The following is a 23,578-nucleotide window of genomic DNA, read 5'->3' on the forward strand; positions in this document are numbered from 1 at the left end:
TTAAAAAGATAGCCCCCCTAGTCAGGAAACAATTTCACTAAGCCAATACTAATAATGTTTCATAGAAATTGTGATAACTGATAGCTTTTATCTCTCATTAATAGATGCAAAACAAAAACATGTTTTTGCAACTCGAAACAGCTTATAAGCAGATTTTGTGACGTCTGTTTTGATATTAGACCTAATTAATTGGCTTAGGGTTAGGACCATATTACACTGTACTATACATAAGTACTATGTAAATGTGAACTTTGTAATATTACATCTGAGTAAAATTAAAAGTAGGTAAGTACCTATGGTCTGTCGAAGAACCGATGACCGATGGGGTAAACGTGTTCTGGAGTGGAGGCCGCGACTAGGCAAACGTAGTGTGGGACGCCCTCCGGCTAGATGGGGTGACGACTTGCGAAAGGTGGCTGGTTATGATTGGATGCGGAAAGCTAAAGATCGCATCCAGTGGCGTGCTTTGGCAGAGGCCTACGTCCAGCAGTGGACTGCTATAGGCTGATTATGATGATGATGAAGTAGCTATGGTAGGTAGTCCGTAATTAGTAGAAATAAGACTCAATAAATAGTAAAAACTATCAACTTGTGTAATAATTTTTAACCAGACACATCATAATAAACAGAATACATTTTAATTAAAATCTACCTAAACTTATATTATTTGCACATCTCGTTTGTTTGGTACAGTATGCTAAGTAGATATCTGACCCCCATCTGACTGAATTATGCAGGTATTTCAATACAAAAAACAAACTTTAGTTTACGACTGCTTATCAATCAGATATAACATTTGGCAATGATAGTGCTTTCGCAGACTAAATAAAATTGCGTGGAGTGGGTCAGATATCTGTTTAGCTGACTGTACGTAAATTAAGAATAATAATAGTAATATTAACTCTTGGTATATTCTTCTAGTACCAGTAGCTCTTCGCCGGCACTCTTTCGTCTTTGATGCCCATCGCTTCCATCACGTCCATTTCGAATGTTTGCAGCTTCGGCTTGAAGGTTATCTGGAAGAAATTGATACTTTAAATAAGTGTATGTTTAACGCTGAGTTGCAGAAAGGAACTTTAAGCTAATGATGACCTTAAATGTATACCTGCCTTGCTTTGACAGTATACGGACAGAAAGAGACAGACATAGATTTAATGCCGACATTAGCTTAAAGCTACACCCTGTAAAAACATAAACAAACCTTAGAAATAGTATCATCCAGGGTGTCCTTCTCCTTGTTCTCCACGTACGCCGACTTGGACTTGTAATCGATGGTCTCCTCCGCCGCCTTGGGCACTGGGATGATGCGGCTACTGGCTAGCGAGACGCGGACCTGCGGGTGAATGAAATAGTGAGTGAAAGGGTAGGTGAAGCGTCCGTAGTTGAGCTGGCTTCAGTGATCGTAACTGATCACATGGACGTGCTTCGGACGGCATGTTAAGCCGTGGGTCCCGGTTGCTGCTTCGGATGTAGCCGTTAAGCCTAGTCTAGTACTATTGAATGAAGGAAACTTGGGCATATTTATGATGCGACTGCTGGCCAGGGTCACGCGGATCTGTGAGTGAATGAATGAACATTGGGTGTAGATGCGCCTATAAACGGACCTAGAGCAAGTGAATGAATGAGTTAAGGGAACTTGGGCGTAGGGATGACGCGGCTTTGGGGAAGTCATACTCGCAAACTCGCACCTCGCATTAGTGAATGAAATGAATTAATTAATATGTTCGGACCCGGAGGAATAAGGTGCTATTGACATTAAGGCCTGGGTCTCCTATTTACGCCGCAGGTCGCGACCAGCGTCACGCCGTAGGCCGCGTCACGATCCTCACTATAGAAATGTACTGATGCGGTCTCCCTCACACGCCGACGTTGGCGCGTAGATGTAATGAGCATCGTGACGCGGCCTACGGCGAGACGCTGGACGCGATCTACGGCGCGTAATAGGAGACCCGGGCCTAAGTTTTCCTATGTGCAATAAAGGAAAAAATACGCATAAGTACTAATGGTTTTTCACTTGAGTATAAATCTCTTTAGAAAGAGGGCAAGTACAGGTTTAATAGTTTGTCGAAAACTATAAACATTTACGTTTTATCACATACAAAGTGGTGTCTCTCGGAAACTATCATTAAAGTTTTGACAGATAATGAACGCTGATTATAATGAATGACAGAAGAAAACCAAAACGTTTTTTGTTTTCGAAAGGGTCAATTCAGACGTACCACAACCACACCACAGCCACAACCACACCACAACCACGCGATGTGGTCGGGCGTATATTTTGTATTGACAATGAATAATCCAATTCACACGTGCCACATTTTGCCGTTGTTATCGACCACCTGTGTAATACGACCAGATCGCAACCACATCGCAACCACAACGCAACCACATCGCAACGGCAACGCCGCCACGCGGCGGCGGCACCGCGGCAACCTGTTTTCCATATTAACTGCACACGACGACGTGGTTACCACATCGCAATGACAGCGACAACGCAACCACATCGACATTTTGTCGCTGCCACAACGCAACTGCAAAAAGCCGCTGTCACACAATTCACACGTAACCACAGCTTGACCACATTTTGTCGCTGCGACGTGGTGTGGTTGTGGTACGTGTGAATTGACGCTAAATTGCAAAACCCATACTAGAGACTATATGTTATAGATGATATTGTTACCTTGTCCCCATCCTCGGTGTACCTCCACTCCACCTCGGTCGGCTTGAGGGTCTCCGGGTCAACCAGCTTCACGTCGGTGGTGACCAGCAGCGGGGCCTCCGACTTGATGGTCACGCCGGGAAACTTCTTGTCTTTGCCTACCTGTTAGAGGATATGCTAGTATTAATAAAGGTATACAATAGTGAAATGAGCTAGAATACCACTACTTTCCGACTTCTGAAGGTTACAATATAACTCCTCTAAGATTGTATGGCTGGAAGCACATCCCTAATGACTATGATGATGATGATGCCAAAAGGCGGTCTTAGCACTTAAAGTGATGTCTGTCAGACAACAGATAAAAATATTACAACTTCCACCTTCATCCATCTGTTTCATTGATGATAGACATGTAAACAAAACACTCACAACTCTGAGATGCGTGTTGAGTCCCTCCACAATGACCCAGTTCCTCTCCTGGATAACCTGCGACACGATGCCCTGCTTACCCTTGTCCGGCCCGACCATCAGCTCTACGCGGTCACCTCTGGAAAGATTTCAGAACGATTAGAGTATACCAAAAAATATGCTTTGCGCAGTGTTACTCTTGTTACTACTACTGAGTAGATTGGTATCTCTCAAACATACAGCAAATGAATACTATAGATAACTTACTTGAGAAGACCCACATATTGTCATGTTGACTATAACTACAGTGCCACAAACTTATCTGTTCCGTTGAGAGTTCACATAAATGTCTAATATTTCTTAATTCTAAAAGGTTTTATGTTTGTTCGTATTGTTAATTCACTCTTGCGGTTTTAATAAACCCATCTAATCTTTAACAATATACAATTCATTAGTAAGTAATGAGATATGGATCAATTTAGTTTGCTCTCACCGGAACAGATAAGTTTGTGGCACTATACTGCGAATAAAATTGGAATAAAAAAAGTGGTGGTGTGCCATTTTCATATTGTTTCTTCATTCACAGAAGATACCTACATACAATAAGGGAGTAATGAACAGGACTGTTATTATTCTGAGTATTTTATCCTTGAGATTAAAACTCTTTATATTAAGCAAATGTGAGTGAGATTGACAGCATGAAGTTCTTACAAATGTCAAAAAAGGTCAACAAAAGTTGTGTGCCAAATCAATACAATAGCAAATAAATAAATACTTTAAAAATCGATTCAAATATGTCCCATAAACTTTAGCACAGTTCTTCTTCATCAGAAAAACAACAAAAATGGATTCCTGTGGCACTTACTTGAAAAAACTCCATTCTCCAACGGGTTCCAAGAATACTTTCTTCCTTCTGATGTTGCGGTCGTTCTGCATCCTGAATTGAAAGGTCCACGGCCTGTTCGTCGTGAAACGATACTTTCTTCTTGCTATTTCTGCCTTAGGGTACTGAGGGTACCCTTCTGGGTTTTTCCAGTAAACCTGGGGTACACAAAAATGGCAGACAATGAGAGTGCGAAGTCCAGTGCTCAACCGTCGGTAGAAAGCAAACATTCGGTGCAAAGCAAACTCAAGCAGTTTGGGATAAAGATGAAAGAATCCGAACCTAAAACAGGTTAGGTTTTTTTTTTATATTTTTTTCATGCTAACGAGAACAACTCGTTAAATTGGGTCTGGGATTTTAAACATTGGTCAGTCAGCAATTTACTAGGCAGAAAAAGTTGTCGATATGGGAAATAGAAAAGAAAGAATACTCAAGTAGCTAGCTCAGTATTTTGAGGTTACTTTTGTAGTTGTTTCTCTCCTTTAAAATGCAATAATTACCTGCTCATAACTCCTTTTGACATAGGACTCCGGAAAGTTGGAATATTTGATGGTGAGATCACCAACTTTCTTGCATAAAAAGCTATAAACTCGCATTTTTGTTTGTTTCGTAATTTATAACCCAAAAAAATTCAACAACAATCATCAACAATGTAGGTGTCAAATCAAATCTGTGAATTTGACATTTTTCTTTTTAATTTCGAGTCCCCTCTGTATTAATTCCGTACTCTCTATATTCGTTATTTAAGGTTTTGTAGTTTGTATTTTAGTGAATTCAATTTATTTGTAACGTAAAATTTTTAATTGTATTAGTTATAATAACATCATGTACCTAGGTACATTTATCAGGTACATTTTAGTTTAATTTTCATTTTTATCTTCAAATTTTTCATACCTACTTTGCTTTGTTATGGTAACGGAACGGATTAAACAGAGACAAAAGTTGTACTTTTTTAAAAATAGACAACGATATTAATGTATTAGTACTTTATGAAAAATATAATAATGCTGTTAAAAATGCTTGCAACCATGTGAACATTTTACTTAATGCATTATTTAAAATTTCGTGCTGCAACGAAAGCGGAAAGCCCAAAATATTTGGTTTATTTCTACCGAAATATAGTAAACCATAGACAACTGACGTAAATCAGCTGTCCGACCAGTCGTTGTAGGTGGCAGCACCGCATCACGTGAATTTTCATGGCGCTGTTGAGGGGCTAGTCCCGATTTGTCTTGTGATTTCGTCAAAAATTTGCTGTTTTGCAAATTAAATTGATAAACAGCAGTATTTATTGAGTTCCGGGTGAGTGTCGTGGAGATTTACGTGAGGTTATGTGGTTTAAATCCTTGGCGGAGCGCTTTACGCGGGACAACAAGTGTCAAATTGTGATATGTGTGGGTCCGCAGGGTGGTTAGGGGTGATTTCTGTGAGCTGGAGGTGGGACCGGCGCCTCGGTGTCTGCCTCCAGGCCGGCGCCGCGGCGCGACACCCTGTATTGATTGCTCGACACCCTATTGTTAAACACAAACCGCCTGAAACCCCATAACTTGCCCGCACTCCTTGAACGAAACTTGCGTTGTGATTTTTCGTTGAAATTATCGATTTTACCCCAAACTCGCGTCTGTAACGTAATCGAAGCATGTAGTTTGCTAACTGGAGTACATATTTTGGTCTTTCCTTTTCGTGTTTTCCTTGTGACTGCTGATTGATTCAAGGTCAGAGATGCTGATGAGTGATTCGTTTATGTTTTAGCTGTGAAAATGACGGAATACTGGCTCATCAGTGCCCCGGGCGACAAGACCTGCCAGCAGACCTGGGACACCCTGAATAATGCCACCAAGTCTGGCAACCTCAGTGTCAACTACAAATTCCCTATCCCGGACCTCAAGGTAAGACCTCTATGGTATATTTTTCCTTCTATGTGTGACAAATATTGCTTGTATTATTTACCAAAAGACTTGGAGTAGTTGTGCTTAGGGAGAAAATTTGGATGAATTGCCAAACATAATTAATACTTTTATCTAAAGCTTAGTTATCTGCGACAACAAAAGGAGTGTTTTGTCATTTAAATCTAACAAAGTTCCTCTGCAAAAAATACTATCTCTATCAGTAAAACTATCAATAAAACATGATAGCATCACAGTTTTTTTTTTTTTATGATTTTGCAAACATGCGATCAGTACGTGTACTATGAGCAGTTGTGTTGAGAGAGTTTGGCATCACAGTAAGTTTGTAATATTCAATCATAGTTAGTAAAATTGAAATCATATGTACCAGTCATGGTGGGTGATTTCAAACCAAGGAAGGGATGGTTTTTTACCCCTAGTCTGCAACACTTTCCTAGTGTGGGTTGGTGGAAGTACACCAGTAAGTAATCATCAATAAATTGTTGATTCCAGGTTGGGACATTGGATCAGTTGGTGGGGCTGTCGGACGATCTCGGCAAACTCGACACATTTGTCGAGAACATCACCAGAAAGGTGGCACAATACCTCGGAGAGGTATGTATATGTATATTTTTATAATAAATTCTAGATAGATAGATAAAGCATTTATTTGATCCACTTTCTTACATACACAACAAATCACGATGACAGATATACATAGTTGTACTAATAACTAAATAGTAGCTATGATAAAGACAGGTTTGTACTTATAGTAAAGTAATGTAACCGAAAAAAGATACTAATTTACTGACAAATACAAGTCCAGCATTTTTGAAAGAATATAAAATGAACACAATGTAAATATTATATTTTTTTGCTTATCACTTCCATGAGACTAACAATAATGGATAGATTATCAGTTATATTTCATTTCACGGGGAAAGACATACAAACAAAAACCACCCTTATTAAAATGTAATAAGAGTTCTGTCAGATGTCTTTCCCCGTGAATCAAGGTATAAGCATAATGTGCAAAAATGTGATTCGCATTTTAGTTTTAAAGTCTTCTTCTTCTTCCTTGCCTTATCCTTATTTAGGGTCGGCTTTGTTGGTCATGTCATGCCATTTTACTCTATCCTCTGTCATATCCTCATTCACTCCACACTAGTTTTTAAAGTACGGTCAACAAAAAATATGTTTTTTATATTTTTTATTTTTCATTAATATAATTTTTTCCGTCAGGTATTAGAAGACCAGCGTGACAAACTTCACGAGAACTTGATGGCAAACAACAGTAAGTGACACTTGTGTTTTTTTAAATGCCTATCAATTTCACTGACATCAAAAAATGTCTCAGCTCAACCATTGTATTTTTTGATGTCATCCATTTACTTATGCTATAAATATTTTTTAATATAATTTCCAAATGGATTTATAATATACAGAAATCTTGGTTCCAACCGAGTTGACAGGGTGACATTTTGCATGAAAACTAAGGTTCATAGAATAGTAATAAAATTGTTTCATGGCATGTTAATGGGAGTTTTAATAGACGAAAATTAAATAGGTGTTTAAAAAATGGTGGTAAAAAACCGTTGCCAGCATGAAAAACTAATTTAAGGTAGAAAATATTGGGTAAATAGTAGAACTTAAAATGATATTAAAAGGCACAAGGTAGTGCTATAAAAAAATTGAGGAGCATGTCGCTAAATATCGGTGGTTTATTCAAAATACATTTCTTCCTTAACTTTTTACTTTATTTCTTTTCTTTCTCTGTATATTTTGCATGTTTATTTTATTTATAACTCGGACCATTTTTTTATGTGAAAATTCAAATTTAAAATGGTTCGTTTTTTTATAAAAACAAAATTTTGCATATTTTTTTTTATTATAAATTGCACAATACTTTTCTCGAACTATTTATAAAATATATTTTATATACTACTTTTTATTTAAAGTGTTAATACATATTTTGTTTTATTTATAATTATGTCTCTTTATTTATACACAGTCACACATCACATCTCATTTCTTTAACAATTCTCACAAAAGAAATAGCACTTACTAAAAGTTCAGCAAAATTTTATACATTTATGAAAATTTCCTAAAAAAAATGGGTACCATTTATAAAATTTTGCTGAATAGAATCTAACAGTAATGTCAATACTTTTTAAAATTTATATAAAAATGCCAAGGCTACGAATGTTGCGTGGACAGTGTTTTTTATAACTATTATAATTTTTAATAGGAGGTTTTTAATTTACTTGCGACTATTTCAAAACCTCGAGCACAGCTATTTGTTTATTTTTGTTTATTACTCTAGGTGTGATTTTAAATGTACATAGCTGGAATGGAATGTTTTTGAAATGCACTTTAATTGCATTTACTTGTTGTATTATTTGATTTTTAAATTGGCAAATATTAAGGAGAATTATTGGCCTGGGAAAATGTATTTGTTTCAAAATTTACCATTTTATTTTTTTTTATCTAAAAATATTTGTTACGCTTTCTCTTCTGAAGCTTTTATTTGAATGATGTTTTTAACTATAATTAGATTTGGTCTTACTTATGAGAATGTTAGAATTTATATTATATTTCAGTGTCTGAGAAATGGAAAAAAGTATTTGGCAGTGAGTAATATTTGTAGTGTATGTATCGCTTTACTACGTGCGTTCGTGCTTCAGTTATTTGTATATGCTTCATAAAAAACTTTATTTTTTATTTAAAAAAAACTGTTCATTTTCAACTACATTAGGTTAATCGACTGTCACTAAACGGATACGAGATTTTCGACGGTACATCGTGTGGATAGCAGAAGTTATACCCTATTTTACGTATTGAATAACTTGAGTTTAAGTGAATAAGGTTGCTTTTGGCTTGAGTCCCAGGCGTTTCTGGGTCTACACGACACGCGACGTCAAATCATGAATAGTGTCGGGCGGTGTCATATCAATTTACGGAGTATGTTCTTGGTATGAATAAAAATATTCGGCTCTTCGTTTGGTGCTTCTTGGTCAGTCTTATTTTCTTATTTAGGTTTAAATACATGACCTATTGAGTCTTGTGTCGGCCCGATAAGAAGATTTCTGTTAACATAATATTAAATTAATTAAATCTCGCATTATTTTTTAGCCTTACAGTGCTCTTAGTCATTGGTATACAATCGATTTGCAGTGTAGACTTATATTTTCATGAGTATAACGCCATTAATAATAAAAACCTACTTGATATAATACGCAAGTTACCTAAAGATGGCAATAGGCCCGCTAGGATAGAAATTGGGTCAGCGGAATAATTAATTACTGTCATTCTCCGATTCATGATCGTTTTATGGGACACCGATTGAGGTTGAGTATCCTCAGTTATGACCAGATATTATTTACTGGAATAAATCTTTAGGGCGTTGTATTGAAATATAGTATTAATTTATTAGAAATAATAATTGTTGATTTATAAAAAAAAAATATGTACATGAATTTTAATTCTCGTTGGTAAAATTGTAAGTAAAGAATGAAATAGCGCAAGCATTTAGTTGTAAAAAAATATAGTACATAATTAGAAAATGACCAACGTGAATTATAAATTATATTTATATCTTACGGGATGGAATTTCATTAGTCTTAACTTCAAAAAACTATTTAATAAATATAGGAAGGTTTTCAAATATATATTTTTTACTTTCGGAAGTAAACTTGAGCGTTGGGCACACTGGCTTGCCTTTAAGGTAGCTAATAAAATTCCAACCAGTCAATTGCACTTAAATAAGTATATATTATTTGTTAGACTAGTTAATAAGATCACCTTCGTATGTAAAAATGTATAAACTCAATGATATTGTAAGTTATTCGCACACTTTATGTTAAGTTTAGGTATATTATATACAAAATAAATATAAATATGTCTTCATACCATAGAGAATATCGCAATCACTGCCTCACGATACATTCATAGCTTAAGCCTTACTGAGCTTCATATTGTTTATGCTTTACGCTTTTTATTATTTTAATATATTTTCATTTTGTTAAGTATATATAATTTTTCCCAACCCCATACTAATATCCTCTTTACTTTACCAACTCTATTGAAAACGTGAGGCGTTTAGGACTTGAACAAGTTAATATACTCAAGTATAATCATGGCGAATGATTATATTTGTTTTACATATCAAAGCGAACTCACAAAAGTAAACATAATAGAAATAGGTTTATTAGGCGACTTATATGAAATATTTTCTTAAAAAACAAAGAAAATTTACACATCATTCAATATTTAGTAAAAAAATACGATACTTTACCATTTGCAATTAATATTAGTTTTTTCTTAAGTTTGTATTTCTGTGTACATTAAAAGTTAAACAGACATATACTAATACATTACTTCTCATTAAACGTGGCACTTTTCGGGAGAGGCCTATGCCATGTCACTGAAAAAATTCGAACCACCGAAAAAGGTGCCAACCCCACCATCTAACCAAACCTTTAGGCTTCGACCTATCGTTCGCGGACACTGGAGGGGGCGAGCCTCCCCCCACTCCCACATCCCCGGTGTGCGACTCGGCCTTCTCTGAACACCACGGCTGCTGGCCGTGTGAGCATCGAGACCACTGCGAGCATGGCGACCATTCGGACTGCGAGGCGACTCACTCGAGCGGGCGAAGCTCACCGCGATGGGACGAGGATGACGACGATGACAGACACCACCATCATGTGCTGACGCAAGGTTCCTGATGCCCCGATGTCCTGTCGCTAAGCTCAGCACCCGTTTTGAGATGTGCCAATAAAGAAATGAATCTAAACTGAAGGCTTCGTAGCTCTGTCGATACTTACTATGTTTTCCTTACCATCAGGCATTTATTGGTTTTTATTTTACTAGCTTCTGCAGGTATTTTAGTTTCTTTATTGGCGCAAAGTATGCCATCGTCTATTAGCGATTCGTTAATCGCTTTTAGAAATGGCGGTACAATAACTGAACGGCGGTCAGCGCCCCCTGTCGTTTAGTTTTAGAAACTTTTGGTGAAATTGCAAATGGCGGAAAGATTTTGGTAAATGAAAAACTCCCTAATTGTTTGTTAAATATTTGTAAAAATAATAGTTATAATAAACAAATTGAAATGCTTGTATTAATCTGCCATTTATATATTCATCATCATTATACCAAGTTTCTTCGTCCTATTAAATGCGTTAGGGCCATTTTATTTGCCGGTTTTGTTTCTAAGCTGTGGATGCTAAGGCAGTGGTTGCGATCGATAGTAATGTGAGGTTATGTATAATTGGTTTAACTGTGTGATCAACAGGTGGCGCTGATCGTTTATTAAGTCTGTTTATAAGCGCCATCCTGGATTATTTAAAATTATCAATACTTACGAGGTTATTAAATAATATTTTTTAAAATGTGTGTCATAAAAAACAAGGTTTCAATACTTATGGTTTTTTACGATATACATTTTTCACGTTTACAGAAACAGTATTTTATCATTATATTTTTGTAATTTAGGATGACGTTTTAATTAAAACACCTGTGTACGTCACTTTTATGGAAAATAAGCTTTTTTATAGCTACCTATACCAAATAGTAACACACTGTAGCAGCTTTACACAAAGTTTTTTTTTTATTTATGTTGTTTTTTTTTGCGGACGCTACCTTAATTTTGTTAACACTGTGTATGTCGGTGTAAGCTTTTTCTGAACCCCATGTGTATAACTACTTTTAAATATGTGTACTATACTAAAATACAAGTAACGTACTTTTCTTTTGTATCTAAGTATAACCATCTTTTCCGTTTTTAGGTACGTATGTATTATTTCATATTATGCTAAAGATTATTGTTATTTTACCATGCTACGATACCGGTACTACTTATAAAGTAGTTACCACCCGTATTTAATTATTATTTTGTTTCATAATTGATATTTACGAGATATATTATGTTATTTTATTACTAACTATAATCATAAGAATTTCATTGAATTTAAAACAATCGTTTGTTCACTATGAACTTAGCCATCCGTTCATTTAATTAGCATTATACTTATCTATCTTATCTTAGTATAAAACCGTTTAAATGCAGGTTCATATTAGGTATATTTTATATTTCATTGTGATTATAACAACGAATTACCACATAATTAATCGTTAAATCAAACTATAGGGTGGTAAAAACACCAAACAAAATCTGCTTTAAAAAGACGACTTAAAATATGACTATAATCATTTATTTATTTATACACACAGGCAAAACATAGTTACAAATACAAACTTAGAAATAGTAAGTATACGACGACGGCGGGCGTTTTGCCAAAAAGCTATTTCTTCCAGCCAACCCTTGGTTGGTGAAAAACTAAGGATATAATATGAAACTCTTTTAATATAATTATGTAACAGTGTGCGTTTATGGGATAGATGAGAGTAATAGGTGCATATTGTTTACGACTTTATGTATAATGTTGTATGTATTCACAATTAGGTAATATATGTATATTTTTCCTAATGTTGTTTAGAAAATATTACTTTTTCAGGTAGTCTTCGGATCTACGATAATATTTATTTACCTACCTTTGTTTTTTTCTGTATTTTGTTTTGCATTGGTCCAATTTTGTATGTGCATGTTATGTTGAATTTATGCATGTATTTTGATATAATAATAGATACCAGTATGTATGTTTTCCTTGTATGTTATGGATGTTTGCATGTATTCAAACATTGCTAGTAATATAATTATAGTTACATGAGTTTTTCGTTATTGTAACTTTAAGCTGTGTATATTTTGTTTTTGCAAAATAATAAATAAAAAAAACCTTAGTTTAATCAATTCCGTTGTTATAACATAATAGTCCCATGCTTAGTTTAGACTTTGACAGAAGAATACCTTCTTAGATATCATTACTAAAAACTTCATATACATACATGACAAGTACTCATACATGATGATATTATGCAATTTTTAGTTCATAATGTCATACGTTATAAGAATTGATTTTTAAAACAGCTGTGCCAAAAAAAACATAAAGTTAATATCACACACTACTTTAAAATATTTATTCATCAATGAAAATGTCCCCTTCCCTAAGAAAATTAATAAAGAAACAGAAAAATACTGATTATGTTCCTTATATAAAACAATGAAATCCCTTATCCGTAATACTGCTAGGCCTACCCCTTGTTTTTAAATGCTGGGGTTTAACTATTTCTTGTCAAGATCTAATATCCGTGGTTATTATTTTTTATTTCAGCCATTTGTTTTCCCATTCATCATCCCACGAATCGCACAGACAAAACATTACAACATACAGAACAATCTCACACCAACAGAGGTCATTACTGTCGTCGAAACCTCGACCATACACTTCTTACGAATAATCAAAAAGTTGAGAAAATTACTCACTAGATGGCGCTATATGTCACTATTGTTCTGAGTAACGTCAAAAGATGGCGCTAAAGATAGTTCTGTATATGAATGCGTTGTCTATGCGTGTAAAGTGGTTCGGAAATGTATTAGTTCGATGCTAATGGGTGGTAAATGTTTCCAGGCGACCTGCCCACTTACTTGACACGCTTCCAGTGGGACATGGCCAAGTATCCCATCAAGCAGAGTCTGCGTAACATTGCTGATATTATCAGTAAACAGGTGAGTCATTGTCATCATAATCATATACATATAATTATCCTGTAAACTTCTACTGCTACGCTAGAACATTCAGCTGGCTACTTATGTAAGCTCTTCATTCGCGGGTCGGAGCTTGGAGCTTGCCTATTTGTTGTTTCCAGTCACACTTATTTTTGTAATTTCATGGCCAATAAGTTAGTATTACATCATTGCTCGATAAGTTGTGTTAACGATTATCGGTCCTTCGGTAAACAGAATACTGCCACTTCAGCTTGCAGTTTCTAAGGATAAGTGCTTATTTTTGTGATTTCACATTGACCTGAAGTACACTCATAAAATTGCACCCTCTTTAGATAAAATTGTATGTGTCTCCAGGTGGGGCAAATAGACGCCGACTTGAAGGTGAAGTCGCAGGGCTACAACTCCCTGAAAGGAAACCTACAGAACTTGGAGAAGAAGCAAACGTGAGTAGACCTTTTACAGCTCCTATTCCACTACCTACATCATCATCAGCCAAAAAGAGAGACAATTACTTTTTGCAGTTCATAATGTAACTCGTATGATGATACGTACATGATAGGTCGCAATGTTTAAGAAAGTCAACCTCATTCTTAGCGTATCGGTGACAAAACTATCAAGCCGAACTAGGCTAGGGTAGGGTGTCTCACCGTAGTGAAAAGATTTGCTAGCCAGATTAGTGCCAGTCACCGACGGTAATAGTATACAATCATTGGAAACCACATAAATTTTAGCCCCTTCTGCCTTTTACGCGACTATCAAGCGACGCGACTGCGACACAACCCATGATCGCCTATCAAAAGGGGTCTTCGACGCATCGTCGTTGACTTGTCAAATATATGGGACCGAGGGTTGCGTCGCAGTCGCGTCGCTTGAGAGTCGCGTAGTGGGAGAAGGGGCTTACACACTTGGTGTTATAGTTACTTCCATTGTTTATCCCACTTCTTATGTTGTTAATATGTTTAACCAATACACTTATTCATAACAATCTACCTTACAGTGGCAGCCTGCTAACCCGCAACCTGGCGGACCTGGTGAAGCGCGAGAACTTCATCCTCGACAGCGAGTATTTGACCACGCTGCTCGTCATCGTGCCCAAGTGAGTTGTCAATACAAGCTCCTGTTTGTGTATGATGTCCTGGTACTTTTTTTATAGAATACCTTCTTTGCTGGTCTGGCTTTTTAGGGGTTTATAGCTGATTATTTATATTCAACAAGATCATTTTTATACCAACCTCCTGTTTATGTATAGTTTCCTGGTAGCTTTGAGCTTTATGATCGTATTCATCATCAGGCAAAATCCGTCTACATTTAGACCCATCTAGGCCACTATCGGCACCATTTACAATAATAATACTGAGTCTGAAACGATTCCTCGCCGATCGACCCATGAGCTGTTTCCCCACAGAATGTTTCCCCTCAAACTAGAAATTTGTAAATCAAACATTCTACATAATTCGACACTTCTTCCATCAAACACCTACCCCAAACTTACAACAACACCCTTTTAATCCGCAGGGCGTTATTCAACGACTGGAACGCCAACTACGAGAAGATAACGGACATGATCGTCCCTCGCTCGTCGCAGCTGCTGCATCAGGATCAAGACTATGGATTGTATTCCGTCAGCCTGTTTAAGAAGGTACGTTGACGAGTGAGTGAGTGAGCGAGTGAGTGAATGAATTAATGAGTGAGCGAATGACGTAAGGCCGTCAGCCTCTTCAAGAAGGTATAGTAATAATAATAGTATGTGGGGACATCGCACACACGGCCATCCGACTCAAAGCTAGGCAGATACAGCTGATATACTCGTATCTACACAGATACATAAATATGAATGAATGAGTGAGTGAATGAATGTGTCAGCAAGTAAGTTGAGTGAGTGAGTCAGCGATTCAGTGAGTCAGCAAGTGAGTCAGTGAATGAGTCAGTTTGGTTCTCATGCATTTTATTAGTTACTTAAAGAATATAGGCTAGATGAACAATCAAACCATACCGCGATGTACAAATGGAGCGACACCGCCATCTAGTGACACATATAGGAACTAAAATCTCTAACTTATACACGAGCTATAGCTATGATAAGATAACGGACATGATCGTGCCGCGCTCGTCGCAACTACGGATTGTATTCTGTCAGCCTGTTCAAGAAGGTACGTGAATGAATGAAGTAAATAGTGAACGAATAAATGAATGAGTGAGTGAATGAGTGATTCAGCGAGCGAATGGCGTAAGGTTACGGGCTCTACTCCGTCAGCCTGTTCAAGAAGGTACGTCGACGAGTGTGTGAGTGTGTGAGTGAGTCAGTGAATGAAGCAATTAGTGAACGAATCAATTAATGCTTGAGTGACTTGCAGTTACCGCTTGAAGGTCAAGTGTACAGGGTTCACTCTTTCACTGTCAGCCTGTGCAATAAGAATAATACGAATAGTAAACGAATGAAGGAATTGGTGAATAAATGGATGCGTGAGTGAGCAAACTACGTAAGATTACGGGCTCTAATCTGTCAGCTTGTTCAAGAAACTCAGTGAATAAATGAGTTTGTTAACGAATTAAAGCATGAAGGAATTATTGGCTTACGCATATAGGTAGGTAGTCGATTAAGTTACTAACAAGGCCTTCTAATCTACATTGAATACAAAATGAATGAATATAGCAAGGTTAACAGTGGACATTGACACGAAGCAGAAGTTATTTTAAACTTCTTCCATCGTGTAAATGCACTAAGCTAACTTCCTCCAGTGTTTTGCTACTCTTATTGCGAAGTCATTGGCCTTCATCAGGTCTCCTTGACTGCACTTTGAACTGACTGATATTTTAAACAATAGCCTTTTACACAAACTCGTCCAAGACAAGTTTCGGAAATAGCCATCAACAGCAAGTCTCAATCTATGGGCCACAATCTTCTTCTTTTTGCTATGCTTCACTCATGCTATATTTTACCACAATTTTCTTCTTTTTGCAACTTTATAACCCCCTTTACCCCCCAGGTGGTAGAAGAGTTCAAGCTGCACGCGCGCGAACGCAAGTTCATCGTGCGCGAGTTCAACTACAACGAAGCCGAACTGGCAGCCGGGAAGCACGAGATCACCAAGCTGGTCACCGACAAGAAGAAGCAGTTCGTAAGTCCATAGGGTCCTATCTCCATAGAGTTCAACTACAACGAGGCAAACACGGGATCACCAAGCTGGTCACCGACAAGAAGAAGCAGTTCGTGAGTAGAAGGTCTTATGTCCGTAGGGTCCTATCTCCATGGAGTCGTAGAATACGGTCATAGAGCATCAGCAATGCTTTTTGGTACCGGGGCCTATCTCCATGGGGTCCTATCTCCAAGGAGTCGTAGAATACGGTCATAGAGCATCAGCAATGCTTTTTGGTACCGGAGCCTATCTCCACAGGGTGCTCTGACCATGGGGTCCTATCTCCAGAGAGACGTAGAATATGGTAACAGAGCATCAGTTGCGTTTTTGGGTACCGGGGCCTATCTCCATAGAGTTCAACTACAACGAGGCGGAGCTCGCAGCCGGGAAGCACGAGATCACCAAGCTGGTCACCGACAAGAAGAAGCAGTTCGTGAGTAGAAGGGCTTATGTCCATAGGGTGCAATCTCCATAGAGATGTCCATAGTGTGCTATCTCCATAGAGTTCAACTAAAACGAGGCAAACACGAGATCACCAAGCTGGTCACCGACAAGAATAAGCAGTTCGTGAGTCCATCTTTAGGGTCTTATGTTTTATGTCCTTCCTATCTCCATAAAGTCGTAGAATATGGTAATAAACCATGATAAATGTTTTTTGGAACAGGGTCCTATCTCCAAGGTCCTATCTCCATAGGGTCCTATCTCCACAGGGTCTTATCTCCGTTAAGTCTTGTAATATAGCTGCAGTGGGTACACTACAGAATTCCGAATTACTTTTTTACGAATATGAAAATAACGATTTTCATAATTACGAATTTCATAGTTCCGAATAATTCACAATCCCGAATTTTTAGTTTCCGAATAGCGAAAATCACGAATAGTATAATAAACGAAATTTCAAACAACAGATTTATTAAAATAACGAAAGTCAATTTTCCGAATATTATTATTTCGATGTTTCCAAAGTACGATTTTTTATTATATCGAATTGTTAAAATTACGAATTCCGAAGTTTTAGTATTCCGAAAATACAAATTCCGCAATGTTTCTTAGTGAATAGTCAGTGTTTATTAACAGCATAATCCGTATACAAACAAAAATAAATAAGCTATATTATATGAAACGCTCCGCTCCGCTTCGCCGCGCTCCGCTTTGTTTTTCGATATCTATGTGCACCTAACACGCTCCTCCTCGCTTTGCTCGTCGTCGCACCTATCTTTAGGTTTGGGTCCTAAGCTTTTTAAGATGAAACACCGTAAAAATCCGAGCAATTGTATTGCTTTGTTCTGTAACTTAACAACAAGTACTAAAAAATTAAATAGTTTACTATTTAACAAAACTTGACAAACTTTGTTTACTCTATATTTGAAACGCTCCGCTCCGCTTCGCTGCGCTCCGCTTTGTTTTTCGATATCTATGTGCACCTAACACGCTCCTCCTCGCTTTGCTCGTCGTCGCACCAATTTTTTGGTTTAGGTTCTAAAGTTTTAAAGACGTTTATGCGTTTTTGTCAAAATCACGAATTATCATATTTCCGATCGGGATTTTAAATTTTCGTGATTATAATAAATCGGTATTTTATTTTTCGTATATTAAAGTAATCGTATTTTTAAACGTTCGTATATTTAACAATCGTAATAATAAATATTCGTGATTTTAATATTCGAAATTATAATTTTCGTGATTTTTATAATTCGGTATTTAAAAAAATCGGTATTGCAATATTTCGTAAATTACATATTCGGTGTTATCAAATTCGGAAAAAAGTTTTTCGGAATATTTGGGTGTTCCCAGCTGCAGTGCATCAACGACTAATTTTGTAAGTATCTGGGTTCTATCTTCAGCGGGGCCTAACTCCATAGGGTCTTATCTCCATAAAGTCGTAGAATGTGACCACAATGCAGCAGCCACGGTTTTGCAACTGAGACCTAATGTCCACAAAGTACTGTAACTGTAATATAGCCACTGTGCATCAGCGACGTACACAGTTCGTCCTATTCGGTCCTATCTCCATAGAATCCTGTATTATAGCTATACATTCAGCCATAGTAAGTGCCAATTTCTCCATAGTCGTTTATCTAACCGACAGGGATTGATTTATAAATTAAACATCATCTCCATATAAAATTCATGACATATGTGTCAAAAGTTAACCACTACTCCCTGGTTATACTCTAACCGACTATGGAGAAATTGGCACTAATTTAGTTTCTTTATTTGTTAATAATCCACCGTTAATAATCCACTGCCACACATGAGCTACCTTACAGAAAGGAGAGTTATTCCCATAATCTCCACGTTTGGCAGGTGGGTTGGAGATAATATGCATAATTAAAGATAAATAAATAAATATGTGGGGACATCTCACACACGGCCATCCGACCCCAAGCTAGGCAGAACCTGTGTTATGGGTGTCGGACAGCTGATATATCTACACAAATACATAGATAGATAGATACTAAATATAAATATCTACACCCAAGAGCCGAGTACAAATATCTGTCCCAGCCGGGAATCGAACCCGGGACCTTCGGCATAGCAGTCAGGGCCACTAACCACTACGCCATTCGACCGTCGAGACGGCATGATTATTAATTCACATAATTTTGTCCATCCCCAGGGTCCTTTGGTGCGGTGGCTGAAGGTGAACTTCTCGGAGTGCTTCTGCGCCTGGATCCACGTCAAGGCGCTGCGCGTCTTCGTTGAGTCTGTGTTAAGGTGAGTAAGCGTAGCGTGGGACGCCCTTTGGCACGCTGGACCAACGGTTTTAGACGGGTAGTGGTTGGATGAGGAAGGCTGAGGACAAAGACCTATGTCCAGCAGAGGACATTTCGTATGCATTTTGTCAGCGACGAACAAACGAGGAATTTCGTACAGAATTACCTGGCACTAGTTTGACAGCAATTACACTGCCGGGCAATGAAAAAGTTCCACTCACAAAATGCCGACAACAAACAACCGCAATTTTTTCAAAGATTTAATTTAAAATTGTAACAAAATATTACCGATTTTAGTTGTTTATATCCTGATGCTCTGTTAAATGTACTTCAATGTTGCAGAAGACGGCATTAACCTTGCCTTTTCCGTTTAGAAGTAATTTGGTGATTTTCTAAGTGGAACCTTTTCATTGCCCGTGAGTGTAGTAATGTTGCATTCAATATTTATGTAAAAGAAATTTAGACGTAGAAAAGTAATCATTTTAAAGCTCTTTTAACCACAATAAACCCATGAATCCCCAACAGCACACTAACTAGCTTCACCACCCCACCCTCGCCATTCAGTTGATCCTAACTTAAAGCCTCGTATTCACTAGGCGACAAATTGTCGCAGAACCTGTCTAAGCACATGTCGTCTACGTGTCGCCGCGACGTCGCGCTCTGTTCTGCGACGTCGCACGCGACTATACAGCGACATCTACGTGTCGCAGAACAGGTTCCGTGTTTTGGCTCGCGAGACAGAACTTCCTGCGACATCAGTCTAGCGCATAGAGTATATTTTTTTACTATGTCTAGCGACCGCTGTTGCAGAGTGTGGGTGGACGCGTGCGCGACTTCTGTATCACGACATGTTACCAAAATGTTCTGAGAACACGCACCGTAGATGTTCTGTAACAGTCTCAGAACTTGTGCCCTAGTGAATTCGAGGCTTAAGCCTCGTATTCACTAGGCGACAAATTGTCGCAGAACCTGTCTAGGCACATGTCGTCTACGTGTCGCCGCGACGTCGCGCTCTGTTCTGCGACGTCGCATGCGACTATACAGCGACATCTACGTGTCGCAGAACAGGTTCCGTGTTTTGGCTCGCGAGACAGAACTTCCTGCGACATCAGTCTAGCGCATAGAGTATATTTTTTTTACTAGGTCTAGCGACCGCTGTTGCAGAGTGTGGACGCGTGCGCGACTTCTGTATCACGACATGTTACCAAAATGTTCTGAGAACACGCACCGTAGATGTTCTGTAACAGTCTCAGAACTTGTGCCCTAGTGAATTCGAGCTTAAATATTATAAATGCGAAAGTAACTGTGTCTGTCTGATACTCTTTCACGCCAAAACTACTGAACGGATTTGAATGAAATTTGGTATACATATGGTCTAGACCCTGAGAAAGAACATAGGCTACTTTTTATCCCGGAATTCCCACGGGAAAACTTTAAGGCGAAGCGAAGCTCGCGGGTACAGCTAGTAATATTATAAATGCGAAAGTAACTGTGTCTGTCTGTCTGTTACTCTTTCACGCCAAAACTACTGAACGGATTTGGATGAAATTTTGTATACATATGGTCTAGACCCTGAGAAAGAACATAGGCTACTTTTTATCCCGGAATTCCCACGGAAAACGTTTTAAGGCGAAGCGAAGCTCGCGGGAACAGCTAATTAGGTAATATATAAATAAAATAACATCCCTCACCCCACAGATACGGTCTCCCCGTGAACTTCCAAGCGGCGGTCCTATCTCCCAGCCGCAAGTCCATGAAGAAGCTGCGCGACGTGCTGCAGCAGCTGTACGCACATCTTGATCATTCGGCGCAGGGGCATGGCTCCAGTTCCGACGTGAGTTTGCTTCCTCTATAGATCTGTGCGCCTGGTACTTTTGGTAAATGAAGCAGCGGGCAAAATGGAGGAAAAGGCTGGAAAAACTACGTTCATCTGGCTCATTCGGCATGGCTCTAGTTCCGACCTGAGTTTGCTTTACTTCTTATATAGATATGGGTTCCTGGTACTTTTAAAATGTAGCAGTGGCGCAAAATGGAGAAAAAGGCTGTAAAAACTACGCTCATTCGGCAGTTCTGCATGGCTATCGTTCCGACGTGAGTTAGATTACTCTTGTATTGTTATGGGTTCCTGGTACTTTTCAGATGAAGTAGCGATGGAAAATTGTGGAAATAACGGTAAAAACGCAAAATCTGTGGCGAAACGCACCTTGCGTAGTGTCAGTATCGTCATGGGGTGAGCTCTTTTGTTGTTATGTGCACCTGGTACCTACTTTTGAAATGAAGCAGTGGCGGAATATGGAGAAAAATACTGAAAAATATTAATAGGAATGTACGCACATCTTGATCATTCAGCGCAGGGGCATGGCTCTAGTTCGGACGTGAGTTTGATTCCTGTACCTCTTTGTGCGCCTGGTACTTATCAGGTGAAGTGGGGTTGTACGTTGTACAGTTGAATACAAATTACAATCACGCACATGTCATACGACAAGGTTCTAGTTCCGACGTAACTAGCTCTTCTGTTGTTATGTGTGCCCTAGTACTTTTAATAAAAACCGACTAGACGAAAGTCGCATTAAGTTGACCTTGTTAAAACCAACCCTCTTCTTATGCTTGTAAAGTATTGATTTTATTTACTTCGATCTACTTTCCAAACCTACTTTCAGAACCCATAACATGACATTTAGGCCTAGTTTTACCATACTCTGTTAGATCATTAATACATCTGTTACATGGTAAATGTCATCTAAAATAAAATTTCCATAGACGTGTCAAAAGTCAACAACTAATCCCTAGTTTTTATGTAACAGGGGTGTTAATGATCTAACAGAGTAGGGTGAAACTAAGCCTTACTCAACCATATCTAACCAATCCCCCTTTCATTCCCCAGAACGCGGAGCTGGCCGGTCTCGGGTTCGGTTCTTCCGAGTACTTCCCGTACGTGTTCTACAAGATCAACATCGACATGGTGGAGAAGGCTCTGTAGGACGCTGACAGCGGCTTTAGGTGAGTGGGTGTTGATGGTGATAGTGGTTAAAGTGGCGGATGTGACGGGTTCGATCGCCGGCTAAGTTATCTACGAGTAGTATATAAAAATAAGTCGGTTTTCCTTCCTGACGCTATAACTCGAGAACGTTGAACCGATTTCGCATTTGTTTATAGAGAAATGTTGCATTTTAATAAGTGTGCTTGTAATTTTTGATAATAGTAATAGTTAGACTGCTACATTAAAACAAATAATGTCAGTTGAAATCATCATCATCAGCCTTTAAGTACCTGTCCACTGAAAATAGGACTCTCCCAAAAAGCACCAACAACCAACTCATAGATGGTCTTATGATGGCGATAGCACATGACTGTGTGTCCACTTAGGCCGTTCATTTTACCCTACTTACAACGGTTTTTAATTCCTACAGTTTTGTATCATTGAATAATAAATAATCCCATTTATTTTTCACAGATAATACAAAATGGTGTTCGCAGTTGCCTGGTGCGTCTCGCAGCGGTCCGATAGTTCGCAATCAGTTTCAAATGTACAATTATATTTACCAATCTTTTATTGATCAAGTTATACACACAAATGTTTATATCTATAATTTGCCCCCTTGTAAATTGTTGCAGATGTATTTTTATGTACAGTTTTACCATATTTTCTTTTTAATTTTGACAATTGTTTACATTTAGATTTTCTCCCTCAATATTGTTTTTAGTGGTTGCGTATTTATGAATTATGTTATTTTATTAATATTTAATTACTAAGATGCCATTGGAAAGAATTGTTGATGTAAATGCAATAATTGTTTTGAGCTTTCTAGCATGTTTTGCAGTGTGCTTTGGGCAGTATGTTAACTGCAGATTAAAAACACAATAACTTTGTGTTCAGTATTAAAACATTGTCAGTTGCTATTTTGACATAGAGTAGTGAATACCAATCTGTTTGAAACACTGTATATTAAATGTTCAATAATAATTAAATGAAGTATATTGGAATTTTGAAAAAAAAAGAAACTATGTAAATAAGAACATTCCTCATTATAATTTGTGTAGTACATAATAAAAATATTATTCAAGTTACTGTTTCTTGTGGTTTTTATATATTTAACACCTGTTCCTGTAATTATTTATTATTTTATATGTAAGCTGAAGGACTAGCATTTATGTATGTGGAGCTAGAAGTAGAAAAAGGTGGCCACTAAAGATTTATATCACACTAGATGTTCCCGCGAGCTTCGCTTCGCCTCAAAAAGTTTTCCCGTGGGAATTCCGGGAT

The 23,578-nt window shown here is 37.8% G+C and overlaps 2 protein-coding genes across 4 annotated transcripts; one reads left to right on the top strand and one right to left on the bottom strand.

Moving 5' to 3' along the window:
* Window positions 1–572: 572 nt before the first annotated feature.
* Window positions 573–4,625, bottom strand: LOC105384611 (probable 39S ribosomal protein L24, mitochondrial). The gene is made up of 6 exons (XM_048631289.1): window positions 4,451–4,625; window positions 3,933–4,108; window positions 3,089–3,206; window positions 2,681–2,821; window positions 1,202–1,333; window positions 573–1,016 (listed from the first exon to the last, which is right to left on the bottom strand). Exons 1-6 carry the CDS (start codon window positions 4,544–4,546, stop codon window positions 918–920), a joined length of 762 nt encoding a protein of 253 aa, XP_048487246.1. The 5' UTR covers window positions 4,547–4,625; the 3' UTR covers window positions 573–917.
* Window positions 4,108–23,387, top strand: LOC105384610 (V-type proton ATPase subunit C). Of its 3 annotated transcripts, XM_048631287.1 has the most exons (14): window positions 4,108–4,241; window positions 5,703–5,839; window positions 6,350–6,451; window positions 7,079–7,130; window positions 13,363–13,460; window positions 13,815–13,903; window positions 14,458–14,556; window positions 14,976–15,069; window positions 15,581–15,610; window positions 16,448–16,579; window positions 19,218–19,315; window positions 21,013–21,148; window positions 22,199–22,314; window positions 22,769–23,387. In XM_048631287.1, exons 1-13 carry the CDS (start codon window positions 4,124–4,126, stop codon window positions 22,292–22,294), a joined length of 1,281 nt encoding a protein of 426 aa, XP_048487244.1. In that variant the 5' UTR covers window positions 4,108–4,123; the 3' UTR covers window positions 22,295–22,314; window positions 22,769–23,387. The 3 variants fall into 3 exon arrangements, with proteins under 3 accessions (XP_048487244.1, XP_048487243.1, XP_048487245.1); XM_048631286.1 differs by lacking the exon at window positions 15,581–15,610 and having other exon boundaries at window positions 14,976–15,099; XM_048631288.1 differs by lacking the exons at window positions 4,108–4,241; window positions 15,581–15,610 and adding an exon at window positions 5,092–5,252 and having other exon boundaries at window positions 14,976–15,099.
* Window positions 23,388–23,578: the final 191 nt, after the last annotated feature.

Source organism: Plutella xylostella, chromosome 28 (assembly GCF_932276165.1).
Source record: "Plutella xylostella chromosome 28, ilPluXylo3.1, whole genome shotgun sequence".
In the NCBI taxonomy this organism is placed as follows: Eukaryota; Metazoa; Arthropoda; class Insecta; order Lepidoptera; family Plutellidae; genus Plutella; species Plutella xylostella.

Coding starts and splice junctions, on each gene's coding strand:
- LOC105384610 (XM_048631286.1), top strand. CDS start 4,124: ATGGCAGACAATGAGAGTGCGAAGTCCAGTGCTCAACCGTCGGTAGAA. Junction 5,840..6,349: donor TCCCTATCCCGGACCTCAAG/GTAAGACCTCTA, acceptor TGTTGATTCCAG/GTTGGGACATTGGATCAGTT. Junction 7,131..13,362: donor GAACTTGATGGCAAACAACA/GTAAGTGACACT, acceptor AAATGTTTCCAG/GCGACCTGCCCACTTACTTG.
- LOC105384611 (XM_048631289.1), bottom strand. CDS start 4,546: ATGCGAGTTTATAGCTTTTTATGCAAGAAAGTTGGTGATCTCACCATC. Junction 3,207..3,932: donor GGAGAATGGAGTTTTTTCAA/GTAAGTGCCACA, acceptor AAATCTTTCCAG/AGGTGACCGCGTAGAGCTGA. Junction 2,822..3,088: donor TCAACACGCATCTCAGAGTT/GTGAGTGTTTTG, acceptor ATCCTCTAACAG/GTAGGCAAAGACAAGAAGTT.